Source organism: Triplophysa dalaica, chromosome 1 (assembly GCF_015846415.1).
Source record: "Triplophysa dalaica isolate WHDGS20190420 chromosome 1, ASM1584641v1, whole genome shotgun sequence".
Lineage (NCBI taxonomy): Eukaryota > Metazoa > Chordata > Actinopteri > Cypriniformes > Nemacheilidae > Triplophysa > Triplophysa dalaica.
In genome coordinates, this window is record NC_079542.1 from 31,551,473 (window position 1) to 31,570,674 (window position 19,202).

Here is a 19,202-nt window from a genome sequence, read left to right on the forward strand (position 1 = left end):
TTCTGCAATGCAGAGATCCAGAATTCAAGAAGGAATAGAGAGGAAAGGTCGACACAACTTTCAAAATATAGATTCTCTGATAAACACAAATCATCTATACGAAAATAAGATTGAGAGTAAAGATGATGGTGCCGGAAAAGTCATCATTACGAGCTGAGTAGAAATACCGAAACATCTCAGCGTATTAAACATTTTACATGGAAAGCAATTTAAGATGTTTCATATAGATCAAATCTTTCATTCTTTATCCTTCAGTACATACTGTAGTAATTTTGCATCAGGTGTACCTGTGTGCTTTTGATACACATCATGTGATTTTAATCCCAGCTGTTAAATACAATACCAGCTGTTACTTCTATCACAGCTTCCATGTTTTATCTTGACCTGCAGGATCCCCATTTTACCGCTTGGTTTGAGAGGAACGATCATAATCCTTTAACGGATCTATGTCAGGGAGCACATTACTGATTCACAGTTTGTGTGTGCTTTCTAAAATGAGTTTCATGTGATGATTGACAGATGACAGAAAATTGGCCCCTAACATTTTTATTGTCTGTAAAATAACAAGTAAAAATTGTATAAAATATTCAGATATGCAATATTTTAATAATTACAAATTTTAAACAACCATTCAGTTCATCAGTGTCTGTTATATGTGACCAAACAAAGACCAAGGCACACAATTACACAAATAATACCACTATGATGGACCCATGATGTCCCATAGGAAAAGGAACTCAAAATGAGTTGATAAGGGAATGCCGTAAATCGGAGTGACATGAAATAAGAGTCTGTGTTCTTGCATATGTGCACACGTGTAAATAAGGGCTCAAATCGTGAGTTATTCGCATTGTGTAAAAGGTCAGTTCCCGTACAGATGGTGTTTTCACTGTCGTAGCTGGATATTTTCTGCATATTTTTTGTCTCCGGGTTCTCTTTTTTCCAAACAAAACGAGGGCAATGCAAATGAGAGTCAACTGTAAAAGGTCTCTGTTCACCATCTGTCCAAAACTCACCTGGGACTCGCAATATTGTGCCATCCATGTTCATTGTCCTTTTCGATTGGTTGTGTGAATTTAAAATAGTAAAGGCAAAAATGTGACTTAAATACAACTAACCGCTCTTCACCCAAATCAGTTCAAATAGTGAACAGACCACTTTGCAAGAGGTAAAAACCGGTCCCGAAGCACATCCGGTTTCAGTTTTTATTTGTTATAATTGTTTTAATCTTATGTAATCGAATCTTAAATGTATTTCTTTAAAGGGGTCCTATTACACGGATAAAATTAATATTATTGTTTGTTCTAGATGCAATGCAATGTGTATATACGATTTTAGGTTAAAAAACACTCTCCCCTTGCCCCGCCTCTATGGAGCTCATCGCTCTGAAAAGCGAGGTGTGCTACGATTGGCCTCTTAACCTGCAAGTATGTGACGGAAATATAACACCACTTTCCATATTTGGAACAACCAAAAACTGATATGGACTTGTGGGGACGTTGTTACACGAGGCGTTTCAGGCAGGTCTGGGTGAGCATTCGCTTTTAGATGGAATGCATCTTTTTTTGACACTATAATTTTTGAAATTGTACGTGTCTTAAACATGCATGGGCAACTTATAAAACACCAAAGACACAGAAAAACACGTATTCGCGCAATATGACCCCTTTAACATTTTAAACTGGTTATAAATATTCTGTTGGTTGTAATTGTGTTGAAACGTTTGTTCAGTGTTTAAAAACTGAAAAAGGATGTTCTTCTGGACCAGCATTGAACCAGCCGTGTTTTCGCCACCTGAAGAGGTCTATAGCCAAAACCTAACACTTCATTTGTATAGGCTACAAAATGCACACTGTTAAAATAAATAAAAGTAGGAGATAAAGTACTATATTAATAGCAATTGTCCGTGTATCGTGGAAGCGTGTATTTTGAACAAATAATAATGTCTTGTCCAAAAATTACCAGCATTGTTTTTAAATTGCATTTAACTTAAAATACCTGTATTGTAGTGCATATTGCAACAAATAGGAGTCACAACCACTTAGGCTGTGTGCGTCAATTGAAATTATTGTGAAAGACTTATTTGTTTACTTTATGAATATAAAACGCTTCCTAATGTGATTCCACAAACATATTTGTGTCAATGTAGTGCATCAGAGGTCCTAATTCACATATGGATGCATACCATCAGAGACCAATTTTTACAAATCAACTAACACAGCGAACGTTCATCCTTCGTACCAGTATTTCTTTATTTGGTCTTTATAGCTTTATTGGGTGATAAAGTGCAAATAGAGTTGGGTAACAGGAGCGGGAAAGGACCCGGATTCGAACTCGGGAGCTAGAATTACTATTGCAAAACATGTTGGCGCAAATTTGTATTGTTATGGGCATATATATGCATACGCTTAATAAACAGAAGCAAAAAAATGCTTATAACCATCAGAGCAACAAATCATATTCATAGACAAAAGGAGACATACATGTGCAGGGATATCTTAAGAACAAAAACAGGTCGAGTTAATCCTCGAGTCCGTTCCCATTTTGAGAATCTCATTTATATTCACCCGTTTTGCCGGGTTTGTCCAGGCCTCTGCGTAAACAATTACACATGCTCCTTCCGTAGATGCCAGGGATGCATTACCTTAACCTTCAGCTTTCCACCTTGTCGGTGTGCTTGGCTCTCCCCGCGGCCTATTTACCCAGTTCCTGTTGTGGAAGCCACTGAATTAAAAAGCAATATACCTGCATTCACCTTCACATATTTATTGCTCACCCTGACCAAGCCTGTGTCAGTTCTTGGAGAATGAAATGAAAAAAAGGCCACGCCGGCGGTCCTATGCTCACGGAAATGAAACTCTTTATCTGCGGTTAGAAATTGTGCTGTTCACACTTACTTATGCAATATTAAGACAAGACTTTCACATTATCACAGTAACAGAATAAACTGTACAGAAATAACTGTATAATATTTTGTGAATATTATAAAAGTTGTTTAGCCTGTTTATCTTTGGTTAATACTTTCATAATCCTTCATCGAGTGTGCATGTATGTATAGAGGTCTTAAAGGGATAGTTGACCTTTTAAAATGTAAATTAATTTCAAACCTCTATGGTTTTCTTTCTACTGCTGAACACAAAAGAAGTTATTTTGAAAAATGTTGGTAACAGAAAACCGTTTGTCCCCATTTACGTGCATTGGTTTTGTGTCCACACAATAGAAGTCAATAAGGAGCAACGGTTTTTGGTTACCAGCATTTTTCGAATAAAAATCACACAGGTTTGAAATGACTACAAGGTGAGTTTGACAGAATTTTCAAATACTCAAATACTCATAAGACTCATTGTAGTGAACAAAACATTGCTGTATTATTTCCAAAATAACGTAAATGAATAAACAGTGTGCAGATTTCCCATGTCTATTCTCTAACACCAACATGTCTCCTATGATAAACTCAAGTCTCTTTTTCAAGAGAGTGAATAACTCATCATCCTAAAAGCAAAATCCATTTCTAAAGATGTGTTTGTTTTTCATTTTTCCAACAGCCTGCTTTAATCTTAGCATTACAATTGAAATCCCCATCTGCAATATCTAGAACATGAATAAATATTATGCATTATATCCTGAAATTCAAAACAACTCTGATTTGTCTATTAGGTCCAAGGTTATGGTTTCATTGTTTTATTTTCACTTCAGTATATTAACAATGTTTTATTTAGAATAACACTTTGACTTGTTTTCAAGTAGCTCTAAATCTCCTAGTAATTTGGTCAAAGCACTGATGTTTTACTGTAAATGTTTTTTAAAACAATTCTCAGAAATTGAAATATAAGATACAATTAACATAAACTCTAATGTTTTCGATATATTTCTTTGATACCAAGAACCCCGCTTCTGTTTGCTTCGTATATAATGATTAATATACGAATTACAGACAGAAGCGTTTGAAAGTGGTGTTTTGTGAAGTGAACTTACATTTAATAGTTTACTACGTTTTCACAAAGAAGCATCACGGCTGACCAAATCTATACCCGAAGTCACTCTCTCTCTAAAATTCTCATTACTACAAATTTTGGAGTAAATTAATTCACCATATTTTGGTTAGCTATACATAAATTTCTGTGGCAGTAGAAGCCTTCTCGAGTTTAGAATTAACAAAAGTTAACGTTATCGTCTGCTGGTGTGGATGCATATATAGGTATATTTATTGTTATCTCAAATCCTGAAAATATCCCTCGAATGCATATTGCCAGGGGCGTTTACCATTTTGGGGGTCCTAAGCTAAGTCTAGACCTGAGGCAAAAATTTTGTTTGAATTGAACAGCAATATTGAATTATTGAGACATATATACAGTGTATGCAAATATAAACTGGATTTATTTTACGTTGAACCACATAACATCACAACATTCTCTACAGTTTCTTATAAGAATAAACCTTCTTGGTTTTGGGTTTAAAAAATGTCCTTTGTTTTATTCAGAATAATAACTGCTTTTAGCTACTGTATAAGAAAGTAAAAGGTGTAAGATTCTTCTTTTCATGCTTCTTTTCATAGTATTGTTTTGTTTTATTTGTTAAATTTGTATTAGATTTGTGTTCCTTTGCTTTCTTTTGTTTTTGAGCACTGCTTTGACGTCTCTAAATCAAGCGTCAAATGATTTTACCGCTTGTAGCCAATAGGGGGCCACCAAGCTTGCGGGGCCCTATGCAATTGCATATTGTATACCGTTCTGTCTGAAATTACCTTGTCATTTTTCCAGAAATTCTTCACTATTTCCCCCAGGGAAGTGCGCAAATTTACACTGGGAGTGCATGGCTGATACCCAAAGCTTGTCGGACATAGCATCAGGAATGAATGGTTTTTGCGAAGGGTCAATTGCTTTACTTTAAAACAAAAGTAGTGACTTGAACTGTTTCTGGTCAGTAGACTACCCACCGGTCTACTTCATCTCGAAACGGCACGTTTTCAATGGAAGGTTATACTTTTATTTGTACCTAACTAAATATTTAAAATGTGGTAAAATGTTTCACATCATATAAAATCATCGTATCATTTGAAGATGTATGTTGTGTAAACAAGGTCAATTCTTTCATTTGAAAACTAAACTTTTATTAAAAACTAAAATGGATGACTAGGCAACCAATAAGACTCCATAACAGATGGAAATTCTTTTTAAAACTCGTTTAAAGACTTGGAAGCGGTTTGATAACTTGAAAAAAGCACAAATCCAATGTCAATACACAGATTTTTTGTACATGCAAGAGTTAAGTAGGACAATTCATAAGTGTACATTGTCATGCTTTTGCATGAATTTGAATAATTTGTATGTCTATTTACCTGTATTCTGTATTGATTATTTTCTAGATGATTTGTTTGAAGGTACACAGTCTTGATAAATGAGCCTCAGCCAGCAGCTCACTGTTTAACATCATGCATGCTTACAATGCACAGTCAGGAGCTTGTATTTATAGCCTGTGAGATCACAGCAGATAGCAGTAAACGCTTGTGTACTGCCTTCCTTCAGGAGTAGTGCTCTGTGAATAATGATCTTCAGTTTCCTGCATGTGAGCCAAACGCAATGGCTTTTCTGTGCCTTATATACTGGAGGAGGACAGGACGTGCTATGTTTTCAGTTATAAATCCCAGCAGCAATACATTAAAGGGAACATGTCATGGACGACAGCATTCTCCTTGGAGTTTTTTACATTCGAAACTCCTTACTTTGTCCACCAAGACAATCATGTGTAGGTTATTAAAAATATAGAACAACTACATTAAAAAATCAACAATAATGAGGCATTTAGTCCTGATTATTATTTCTCACATGTTGCTCTCTTATATAAACTACATTAAGAACTTCATACTTCTGCCAAATTGGCAGATGTCTTTTTCTTGTTTTATGCGTTAAAATAATAGTTCACCCAAAAATGTACATTCTGTCATCATTTACTCACCCTCTGGCCCCATTCACTTCTAATGTATAAACACAAAACCAATGCAAGTGAATAGGGGCCACTTAACAACCTCCTTCAAAATATCTTCTCTTGTGTTTTGCTTAAGAAATAAAGTCATACAGGTTTGAAATGACAAAAGGGTGCTGTAAATGATGACGATATTTATTTTTAGTTAAACTATCACTTTAACTCGCTTTATTTTTATAGTTTTGTGGAAAACATGACTTAATATCTCAGGAAATTATGATTCAAGTGAATGTATTGTGATTTTACACTTTGTAGTTATTTTCTACTGGAACACAAAACAAAAACACAGAGGTGGACTGTACTACTATTTTTACTCTCATAACATTTTTAAGTTTGACTATTTATTTAAATGTTTTTACCTTGATTTTGTTTGCTTCAGTAAATTCTAAAGCATATACAGTAGCATACTGTAGTGGAGTAGGCGGGGCGAGACCGTGGTTCGAGACCGGTGAGTAATTGTTGATGAGCAGCAGCTGAAAGCGCACCGGTCTCGAATCACGTAGGAGATCGGGAGCATAAGAGAACGAGCGACCGGACAGCCAAGGAGAGAGGACCGGGCCCAACCATGTTTATGTTTGTATCTATGTTTTATTCGCTGGCAGTCGTCCGTGAGGGGCTGCCGGCTGTGTTTTTACTTTGTTATTATTTTGATTAAATGTTTAAATGTCTTCCTTCCTTGCCTTGAGCTTTGTTACACATACAATTTGTTTTTATAAATACATGTCAATTTTTTACCTTTAATCCTCAAATAGTCTACATTCAAAATCTAGCACTTTTAGAGTAAAAAGTGTGATAATGTTATTAAGTATGTTTCCAAAATAACAACACTCACACCTGAAAAATGCAATTGAGTATAGTAAAAGTACTAAAGTACTCCCTAAAGTCTCACTCTGCAAAAAACAATAACACAAAGTAAGACTTAAGTTAAACACTCCTTTTCTGTTCTATTTAAAATCATTGCTTTTAGGAAAATATATTTTATTTGTGGTTGTCTTTTTATTGTGGGTTAGGTCAGAGACCTCTTACCATACGTTTAAGGTGGACAACTGTCATGTAAATTCCTACAAGAAACCTTCACCTAACATTCCAGGAAAAGAATAAAGAGTTATAGAGTTTAGAGCGCTGAAGAGGCTAGTGTGCCAATATGGATATGTTGATAAATTATAGCTCTGAGAACAAACACTGTTATTAAGCCATATTTTCTAATATACATTTAGTTTCCATTACAGTGGGCAGTCCACATTTACACACTAAACCGCTTTGTACACGGACTCTGGTTTATGTGCTGTGTCCTGAGGCACAGTTAATGCGCTTGGGGTCTGCCTACAGGCGACAGCCGCGAAACAAGAATATACCCTTCAAATACATCCTTAAGAGTCTATGGCATGTCCACATGAGAGGCTCAGATCTCAGTTTCCTGCCAGATGAAGTCAAACCCTACAAACAGGACTGAGTTCAAACCGAGTTGAAAAGGACAGAGTGGGCTCCGACATAGAGGAAAATCAAATGCAGCACAACTCGATTGTAAATGCAAAATAGGTGTGAATAAGCAATTGAAACAGAAAATTACACTACAGTAATTGCATAATGTAAGTAAATTGTTTGAAATGAGCTCAATTCTACAAGGCTATTGTGAATTTTCTTTCAGTATTTCTATGCAGTCTTACAAATTGATATGGATAATAGCAAATGTTTTTTTGTATATTGGTCTGATTGGTAGAAATGTGGATGTGAATTGTGATTTGTATTAACTTTTTCCCTGCCACCTTTACCAGCCAGTGCCAGCGTTTTTTTAAATATCTTTTCAGGCCATCAAAATAAATGCAATATTGTGAACAAAAAGTTATTTTCGTTGATGACACAAATTAGATTTAAAACGATGATCCAAACAGATCAATTATTTTTTGTTTCTGGATCTGTATACGGTATGCTGCACCCTTTCAGAAGATGGGTAACAGCGACTCCTACTATATAACAGTGAAAACATGAATTGACTGACATTTCCGCTTATTGCTGGAAGCTGTGTCAAAATTGACTGAAATTTCGGCGACAAAAGAGTCAAATAAAGTTTGTAACCTTAAAGATCGGAAAATACTACATGACTTTAATGACTTTGCTGACTTGTAAATAGTTACAGAGAAAAACTGTACACAAAACTATATACCAAAGCAAACACAGGACTTTAAAATTGTGCACAAACGCAACAAAATTGCACATAAACACGTATCTCGTTGCAAGAAGCTTCATGACTTATGAAACAAAAATGGATGTGTGCAGAGATCAGCAGTACAGTCTATAGCGTACAAATAACCCAGATGCATTCAGACACTCTACAGTGTTTTAAAATGGTCTCGAAATGTCAAATAAAAAAGGGTTTTGATATTCTTCAACTGGTGGAATTAGAGTTTTAAGCTAAAAATCTAAGTCTGTGCTCATCATCACACACTATGTCATAAAACTGGTGAAGACTTTTAGCAACAATTTGTCATCTCATCCAGACTGCAAATCCAGGCAACACTCTGAGCAAGTCTGGTAGCTTATTTTAGCCTGTGAACTGTGAAAACTATGAAAGTCTGACGCTTATCATCTTCATATACTTAAAATTTGTTGATGTTTTATCGGTCAAAATTCCCCCATTTTTGAACAGTGTATCTTTTTCTGAATTATTAAACTTGCTCCTGCCAATGGGTAAAGTGCATTGCAGTATCACTTGGCGTAAGGAGCAAAAATATACCTTCCCCTTCCAAGTAACTGTCATTTAAATATGACACACTCATCAGGTCCGGGCACGGCCATGATGGTTATGTATCTACAGCTATAAAGATTTTATGCAATCCATTATGCATAAAGAGTTAATTTATTCATGAGGGCAAAATGTGATTGTCCCCTTCCTTTGGTTTTCCTTTCGTAGCCATCAGTGCTCTCTGTGAACAGACCACTGCGTTGTTCCTGGAATATAAATAGAGTATGTGTGTGTTGATGTGCTCACGTCCCATTTATACTTTAACATGTGCTATAAATCAGCCGGGCCCCTTTTACCCTCTAAATCTGGTTTAAAAACCCTGTGCCGACCGCATGTATTCCGATTAATGACATTAAAGGTCTTAACTAAGACGCTCCATTAACTAAAGTAAAGTCATCTTCAATATGGAACTCTGCGGTCACGACGGGATCCAAAAATAGCAAATAAATATTAAAATGATCTCATAAATCTAAACGGGAGCGTAAACGTTCGTGGCCAAGAAACATCATTTACACAAGCAATGAGGTTGGTGTTCGTGCCTGTGTGATAAGTGCAAGCTATGGATATACAAAAGTCATCTATTTTTAACAAAACACTCCATATTTAAACAATATCTTGACGATCACAAATATAGTAGTGTAGCGTTTGCCAAACAGTGTTCCACAAACCCAGATAACACTTATAATTGAGTACAGAAGTAAAGTAAATGAAACAGTTAAACTAAATAATTTGAAGATTTTCAATGACACAATTCATAACTATTGCCTCACTATCGCCATCTCAGTTTGAAACATAAAACTGCAGGTACTTTAGGTTCTATGCGGGACTGCAGTTAAGTCAAAAGACAAACTAATAAAAAATACAAACTATTATCAGAAACTTTGTGAATTTGTGAATCGGTGTTAAAGTAAATTAAATTAATGTATTACAAGAACAAACCGGCGAGATAATACTAATAACACGGATAAATACTCACAGGTTGTGGGCTTGTTACAGTTATGTCCGTGTCTGAAGTACTGCGGGTTTTCTATGACAGGAATGCGACTCATGCCGATGATGACAGCATCGGGTCCCGCCTCCATAGAGCAGGGCGTGACGATCCCATGGTTGACGTGATGAAGGGGGCTGGCCGAGTCTTCCTCCCCACTGATAACTGCTACAGGACCTAAAGAAGGAAAACACAGACAATTAATGTATATGACCATATCGAATACATGAACGTTAGTTTTCCAACAAATAATGAACCACCATTATTTAGGACCATTGACAAGCCGTAATTTTATTGACTGTACATTGTTGTGCAGCTGCATATAGACCATAAAGACCAGTTACATATAGACCATAAAGACATCGAAAATAGAACTAGATGTTATTCTTCCCTTAAAGTGAATAAAGAAATATTATACTTTAAACATCACCTGCTTAGAAGCACAAAATAACCATCAGCTCATTTCACAAAAAATTTTTTGAGTGACTTCAAAATATTACACTACAAAAATCTTTAAAGCCCATTATCAAGTTTTTCAATTGATTCAATGTGAAATGGAAAGCTTTCTGAATACCTTTCAAATTTGCCACCTTACAGAGAGAAATTGAACAGAGGAGGTTTGAGAATAAAGTGCAGGGTTTTACTGTCAGTACAGATGCAATTTTCTAACAACCCCAAATCAAATGTCTTCACACAAAACTGTTGTGGACAATCTCATCAAAACATTGGAAGCAGTTTTTTCTTTAAAGTTAACCATCTGTATTGTCATCTCTGTTTGAAGCATATCTTCATATTGGATAAAATTAAAATGTCAAACTGACATTACCCGTGAATCATACAAATCATTATTATACGCTAATCATTTTGAATCGGGGTAAAATAAAGAGACACCGATTTTTATGTACTTGTTCAATAAATCATATTTTCGACTTAAGCTACTAGAGATATATCGATACTAAATTTCTCCACCGATACCGATAGCCACTTATTCAGAGTGATATCTACCAATCCTGATGAGATAATAGAAGATAATATTTCTTATGTTATTAATTCATATAATGACTGTTATTCATATTAAATATCAAACATAAACTTAACGAATTAATTCCATTTTCCTAACCTCTTTTCATTGACAGTACATATTCATCCTGATCATCGGATCTTTTTAAACTATTTACTGTAAGCCGATAGTGTGATCAATTGCTTTTATCAATCGATACCGATCATTGGGCGATATATCGTTTCATCTCTTAAATTTACAGATTGTAGCTTTAAATGTAAAAAGCCTCTTTGATGTAGTTCTAAATATATGCACCCAATATGCATTATTTGACTGCAACAAGACACACAGAATCCACAAAATTATGTAAGACACTATACATGTATACTGCAACATTACCTTGCATTCTGGTATCGTCAGACAATAAATGCAAGACTGATTTAGTATGAGTTCAATAAAGGCAACTTTTGAACCACGCCTCACACCACAAGCAAACCTTAGGAAGCCTGCTGGGTTTTATCACAGCACTCATATACATCATCCAATACATTTCTATAGGTTTACATCAGCGTTCAACGGGCCTTTCGTCAATATCAGCTCAGACTCACCAGACACCTGAAGAAACCTGACATATTTTTTTCAACACCTTTTGCATCTCAGGGTTTTGGAGTTTGCCCAAACCTGCTAGGTGAAACCTCATCTTGTGTAAACCAAGGTGTAAGGTGTGTGAAGTCTTGCCATAAGGGTGGCCAGGCAGCAGGACGCAAATTGAAAGTCACCTGCATCTGTTTTTATATAGAAAATGTGGGGTACAGTTTTATGGATCTTGTGCTGAAATGGGGGACTTGTTGCATAAATCATTCAAGTTAATTTTATGTTTCACTGTTCTCCTTTATATTTGCATTAGTATTGTTGTACTGTGGAGTCAAGCAGCTGGATTACTACTGGTATGCATCATATGTATTCAGCAAAGCATACATATTATGCATACCAGTATTATCTCTGGTTTACAAGTAAATGCATTGGAACTGAAATGAATAGAATTAATCATCTGAAATAATCTAAAGTCACGCAGAACCAGAGGTACTTTGGTTCATAACACGCAACTTCATATACTCATGCACAACAAACAAAAGTGCACATCTATCCGTTTGACATTCAGGATTCTAGTAAGAAATGACATCTGAGAGTCGGATATACGGGGTTCCCAGTGAAATCTCATACAAACCACCAATAATTATGGTCTTTCACAAAGTAGGGCTTTAGAAAATTTATGACGGCTCCATTGGACAGACCATTCGTTTAGTTTACGATTGAATAAAAAGCTTGCAGGAAAAACTGAGAACATACTGTATTTTATACTACAAAAATGCTAAATGTACCAAATGCAAAGCGTTTATTGAAGCTCATGAAAACGTGTCAAGGTCACATTTTACCCAAAATAAATAAATAGCTGTTAAACTATGTTTTGTTTTGTTTTTGTTAATAATCGTGATTCTCATCACTTAAAACTTTGATATGATGAATTAAAAGGAGTACAACAAGTACCACTATTAAATAAAAATGCATCATTTAAATAATATATCATTGCTTTTTTATTAAAAATAAAATAATTATGAAGGGAAGTGTGCGTTTGGGTCAATTCTTTTTCTTTTAATTAAGTTGAGAAACATCACATGTACATGTTCTTGACAGCGATAGTCAATACATTCCAATTTGAATAAATCATCCATTTTCATGCTTAAAATTGGGGGCTTATTGAAACACACTGTCAATGTGATACCGTGTTTAAAGCTCTTTAAAAGAGATAATTCATGCTTTGAACCACCGTCTGCATGTGATCATAAAAGCTCATTTATATCTCTGATCTATTGCAAAGACAAATGATTGTTAATGTATCATGCAAACACACGGATTTTCCTGCTATATTTTAAAAGAAAAGACCTCAGACTTTCTGCAAGCGTTCATAAACCGTTCGGGACACAAGGGACTAGAAATTAGGACTGTGGTGAACACGTGACTAACCTAACAAGAGAAAAACTAGAACTCAAAATGTGTTATCTTTCAAAGTAAATGGGAAAAGCAAAGCAAGCACTATTCGCTGTTGTATTTCCCATTGGCTCAGCTCGATTCCTCGGTCCACACCAGAACACACTATACATTTTCCTCCACTGAAAAGCAGTGAAAAAAAAATAAAGTACTGCTTTCATCAGTCAGACTCCAGTCGTTTAAACCGAGGGAGGTGTGATCAAAATAGATAATGTTGCATCATCCCAGGCAGTTGGCGGTGGGCCATGAGTGAGCGGGGGCCATTAAATATTTACCTTTTATTATTCACTCCCACAAAAACATGTGATCGCTCAGATACTGATAGTAAGTCCTCCATCGATCAGGCTGCGGTCAGACCCCATTGAAGCAAAACTCCTTCACCGAGACGCATTCAAAACCCTCAGCAGCGGGCCAAATGCTGGAAAATAGATTCAGACTATACAAAGCCTGAGCTGTAGATGAAGCTGAACTCTGCAGTGTGAAAGCTTCAGGCTGCATAGAGACTTAATGCTGAAAACATATTGATTCCATAACGAACAACCACAAAATGTTCAGATCAAACTGAATATGATGTTATATCCCACAGTGCAATGCACCCATCCTGTCTTGCCATTTCAAATGTGACCATGGAACGTTTCATTTCCTTACCTTGTTTCTCCTTCTTGACTATAATGCAGATATCATATGTATTTCTGAGATGATAACGCCCCTTACTGAAATAAAAAAGCAACTTAATGAGGTAATGCAGCAAGCAGTTCGTTCTCTTTCTAGCTTAGTATTTAAAAAACAGTGTTGTAAGCAGTTGTGCTAGTATGTTTATCCGAACACAGCCATGTCTTCAGCTAACGGCCAATATTGACATTTGAATAAACTGCATTAACAAGAGTGTGTTTTTTATTGTTGACGTTGTAAACATTTAATAGAATCTCAGAAATTGCTGTCAGGCAATTAAACGCTTTTTTGGTTAAACCAATCAATGACATGGGTCATTCAATTACTCAAAACCATAATGACTTGTCAATAAACGAAGCAAGGTGGAACTAAAAATATAGCCGCAAGGGAACATGATCAGGGTCCAAGCAGGTGAATACAGATAGCAGACTATTTCTCAATAAGAACATTTGAAAGAACAGTGAGTGAACATTGAATAATTTGCATTATTTCTGGTCAGTTGCAAATCAGTTGTATAGTGCCCCTATTAACACAATTTGATTTCAGAATATTGATATGAGAGGCTGTATCAGGACTAGGTCTGTCATGATATTAGATGTTGACAACCTGATTCTGTTGTCCAAAATAATTTGCAATAACCATAAAACCGCAATATCTATTGACATGTTTTTAAACAAATAAATATACATGTATGTAAATAAATATAAAAAATATGCTAACAGTCAAAATCATCTTTATTTTGTTTGATTTGTGTTTTCTTTTTTTTAGGCCAATGAAAGAAAGTCATACCATCATTTGGGCACACCACCCCGATATTTTCTCTGTGATAATCCTGCCTCGAAATGGCATGTAACAGAAAAACGAACAGTCATTGATCACGATTCCTGCTGTCTCTGTGTGCAGTTCTTATCCAGTTTAAGCTGCAAAATGCAACAAGTCAAGGGTCTGGCTACACGAGACTGACTAAATAATTGCACATCCGGGTTAATGGCACAGATATCACCTCTTTCATCACGTCTGTGAGGCATGAAGGGAATGAAATCGCATCAATAACCATAGCCAATTAAAGCTCCCCAAACCAAAGTACATACGTGGGTTCAGTCTGAAGGGGCATGGTAAACAGAGTGCAAAGGTACACACTGGCTAATCTTAAATGTGCGGTACAGTTAATGACAAAGGTTAGCCACCGTCACCCAATATCAGGGTTAGCATAATGGTCCAATCAGTCACAGCGCTCAAGGCAAGAATGTCATTATTGTCTGATTTTACTCAAGCCGTGCAGCAGATAGTTATATAACATGCTTCAAATCAGTGTTTCTAGCTCTTTAGTTATAGTTCTAGATAGCAGTCCCTTAAAACCAAGTACAACACATAGACACACGCAGGGGACCCTGAACGGTGTCGAGCTGCACCTGTGTAAATGTCACAGTATTACACAGCAAACAACATGCTCAAACCAAGAGCTTAGAAAAGGCAGAAAAATGTCACTATAGGGCACATACATTAGTAAATTTGGCATTTTGGAGGAACAAATTATATTTTAAAGGTGACGTATTTCACAGTATTTTGAGGTCTTCATCTTTTTTTTTGGTCCACTGTAACGGGAGTTCATTCATAGTTTGAGAAACAATATTTTTTTACATATTTTACCTTTATTCTTCACCGCTGTCTCTCTTCTTAAAAAAACACCCGATTTTTACCGGTTTCTATAAAGTCCCTCCTTCCAATACGCTCTGATTGGTCAAACTGACCCAATCTGTTGTGACAGTAAGAATGGCTTCAGTTTCACATCATTAGTTCAACAAACGACTCAATCAGAAGCCTTTCTTTCAATTTTAATGGAGGCCTGCTAATGTTCGAAAGTGTGCATGTGCAAACGTCAATCCTTGTTAGAGATCCCGATTGTTTTTTATCCTACTTTGGCGAGGTCGAGGTGCACTGTCTATGATGGCGAGGGACGTAACACGAATCGGTTCCAATTGTGCGTCAGATCGGTTCCATAAATAGTAATAACAATCGCGTCAGTTATGCTTGATCAGTTTTGACCCAAGCTGGATATAAAACAAGCAGATGGACCAGGAGGCATTTGCAAGCCTTAGAAAGAACACTGAAGTGTTTTTAGAGGAATGTGTATACACACGCACACACACAAACTATCAGAACAGCTTTCACAACGGTGTTTGCTTTAAAAATACAATTTAACCAGGATCTCCTCATTGAGTCAGATGGTGGAAGTCTATGAAGACTTTTATATTCATACATCCGAAAACACATTTGTAATCCCTCTTTGGAACAGACATTGTACAATCATTCAAACGCTACAGAGAGGATACAGCAACGGCCTTCGTGCTTCTTACTCTGGGGTTTGTCTTTGCTAATAGGGCAGATCGTTGCACAAATCTGAAACCGCTTGTTGGAAGAGACTACTTCTGGTTTAAGTAGAGTATAAAAATGGAGCAAGCGGATCTTAAATCATAAGATGTTTTTTAAACACACTACGGAGACATATTAGTGTTCAAACATATTGTGTCATTTTATTGTTTAAACTTTGGTTAATTTATGGATAATTTGTACAAAGTGTGTCCAGAATATGGGTCAAATTGCACCACAAAATCAACTTATTTCAATATGGATGAAAAACAATTATATTATTTTAATGGATTTAGTGCAGGGGTATTCAATTAAAGTTCCAAGAGGTCTGGTTTTTATATTTTCTTCCAAATGGAGGTCCAGACAATATGTTTTTTATTATAAATAAATATTTAATCAATTTAGCCCAGTTGTATATACTGTATAAAAGATATGATCTTTTATCAGGCCATTTATTTTTTATTTTGATATATGCATGTATAAGGCTATGTGGCTTAAGGGGAATGCACTCTTAATAGAAGTTTGATAATTACTATTTGTAAATAAAAAACATCTGACAACATGCAAATAGCAAATGTAATGTAACAATTAAAATGCTATATAACAATTGAAATCATAAACAGAAAACAAAGTTATTTACCATGCCTTTTTCACCGTTTCACTTTCATACCAGAACTATTTTATCTTTAAATAATTTTTCCAATTAAAACGTTGTTCATTACAAAATGTGAACCCTCAAATGTCCTTCATAAAATATATCAATATCTTCAATATTGACTGAATAATACCAAAATCTTAGAGAAATGAATGCTTGAAATTAATCTTTGGTGCTTGTTGTCTAATAATCAATTTTATTTTGAGACTTCAGCCTGGGTTTTCACAGGGTCACACTTGTTTACATGCTGACCAATGATGCTAATGCTAAATGTACATACAAACATTGTGGTTAGTAAAATAACAAAAATCTCGTTGAAAGGTTGGAGACAAACCTGGAGAGTGCATGTGATGGGATTCTTCGTTGTGAAAACGCGCGGCTCAATTTAAACAACCAGTCAAAAGTTTTAAATGGTTTATTAGGATATGTCTCGTGGTCCGGACGGAACGAAGGAAAGTTCCGGATCTGGACCGTGGTCCGCCTATTGAGGATGACTGATGAAGTGTATACTATTCGAATTGGTAGTATTTGTTATAGTGCCTTTAATTGATGCTGATTAAAAAGCACTTCACTGTGGTGCCATTTTATGTTCCATTTTATGGTGTAAACTGAAATGGATGGACGGTATTACAGGTGCGTGGGAAGTTTTGGTAAAAATAATTCCTTGCTTACAGTAATAAGCATTGGACAGCTATTCAAAAAGCCATTTCTAGCATGTGTATGAGTTTTGATGGCATAGTTGCACATCAACCACTACAAGGGACACTAGTGCTTCATCCTATATACACTGTCACCTCTTCATATGTCCATTCAAGTGGAAAATGAAAAGTGAAAAGTGAGAAATGAAAAACATTTGTAAAAAAAATGTCATGCCCTGAGAGCAATCAAACACAAGAGGAAATCCTGACTGAGGTTGTCATAATTCATGCATGAAAGGGTTAGAGATATATGAAAATAATTCACTCCCCCTCATGCCATAACAAATCAATCTGACTTCCTTTCTTCAGCTGAATACAAAGTTTAATAAAAATATCCGTCACATCATGCATATATAGTGTATAGATTAAATATGTCGAAGCTCCAAAAAGCACAACATAAAAATAATCCAAATGACTGATAAACCCTTAGAATGTTTGAGAATCAACATTTTCAGCTTATTTTGCGAAATCAAAGCCTTTAAAAGTACTACACTCAATCAAGTCAAGTGGTCATAATATATTTCATCACGAGACGCGCGAACCAATGTGATCTAAAGTTAATAAATTTAGGTCTAGGTTTAATTGGTGGATATTTTTTATAAATAAGTTTCACCGACAAAAGTAGGTCATATACATATACATAAAAATAAATAAACATATTGGATGTTGTGAGCGTGAATAAATTAAAAGCAAAGTTTATTTTTCAAAGGAACTGTTCCTTTAATGATGTGTATCAAGGTACTGCACTCAAGCTCAGATTTACAGAACTAAACTATGATTAAAAAATAATAACTTAAATTGTAAAACAAGTAAAATTGTGCAGATTTCAGAAAGGTTCTTTTTGGACCAAAAAGAGGTGATCCCTAAAAGACTGTGGTAGCTTTTCAATTTTCTCTCTCAAAAGACCCTTTTAGGAACAAGGACTTTATGTGAAGCAGAACTTGTACATTTGTACTTATGCACTTATAGGGCACTTATGCCACAACAAAATGGAGACCATCAGATGCATTTAAATAATTTGCACATTTATCAAAGGCTCGTACTGTGTTTTGTTACTCCTGCTCTTTGAGATGTCAAAGAAACGTTCAATGAGGCTGTATGAGGTTTATCATCGCTTAAATGAAGGCAAAAGGCTCTTTCAATAGAAGCTGAGAAGGGTTACGGATAGATTTTGTTGCATGAGGAGGAAGGAATATCCTCAAGCTATCAGTGTGCTGTTGAACGATATGAAGCTTTTTTTGAAGTCGCAATCCTTTTTTAATTCATTCTTTTCTATTGTTGCCCTTGAAGTAATTTTGTTGTGCATGAACCAAGACAAATATATGTATCTCACTCTTGATGTTCCCATCTGTAATGCCTATATTAGCAGAGGTGCCACCTGTGATTGGCATAAGTGGGCAGCTTTTTAAACCACTTAATGTCGCTGCCAAACACTTTCCAAACACTTACCATCCATGCACCAGTTTATGTTCTTGTGATATGACATGATTCACACACATTTTCTTGAGTAACTTCCAGACACTGTGAGTGGATCATTAAGATGTCACTTCAAGAAAAGATCAAAAGGTGCCAGACATATAATGTAACATAATAAAGTCTTATAATCTGCTTTAAAATCAATGTTGCTTAAACTTCACATGAAGCCTCTATATACGAACATAAAGATTTTTCATAACACGCATAAATAACACTTGATTATACAACTTATTATAATATTTGTGTGTGCATTTGGTATAAAGTTTTATTATAGATTATTTAATTATAAATAAGTACATATTAATTATGTTTCATGGTCAGGTGCAACATATTTTTTGTATTAAAAATTGACATTCTGAAACACAATATAGTTAAAATATGAATAACCTCATTATTATCATCATCTCTTTAATACTGTAAATTTAAGTATAATTTGCTTTCCCCCAGTCGAGATTGGGGGTGGGGTTAGGGGTGGAGTTTCAATCTTGCTTTTTTCGAATAATCGTTAGCGTTAAAATTCATTCCAAAGAATGTTTTTTTTAATATGTAAATTTTTTCTAGAGATCATA

The 19,202-nt window shown here is 35.5% G+C and overlaps 1 protein-coding gene across 3 annotated transcripts in view; it reads right to left on the reverse strand.

Moving 5' to 3' along the window:
- The window catches only part of ntrk3b (neurotrophic tyrosine kinase, receptor, type 3b), a 102,420-nt gene that overhangs the window by 15,268 nt on the left and 67,950 nt on the right, over positions 1-19,202 (reverse strand). For all 3 annotated transcript variants that reach the window (XM_056747985.1, XM_056747981.1, XM_056747994.1), the window contains one exon: positions 9,702-9,890. In XM_056747985.1, coding sequence (XP_056603963.1) covers positions 9,702-9,890 — 189 coding nt within the window. The remainder of the gene's footprint in view (positions 1-9,701; positions 9,891-19,202) is intronic.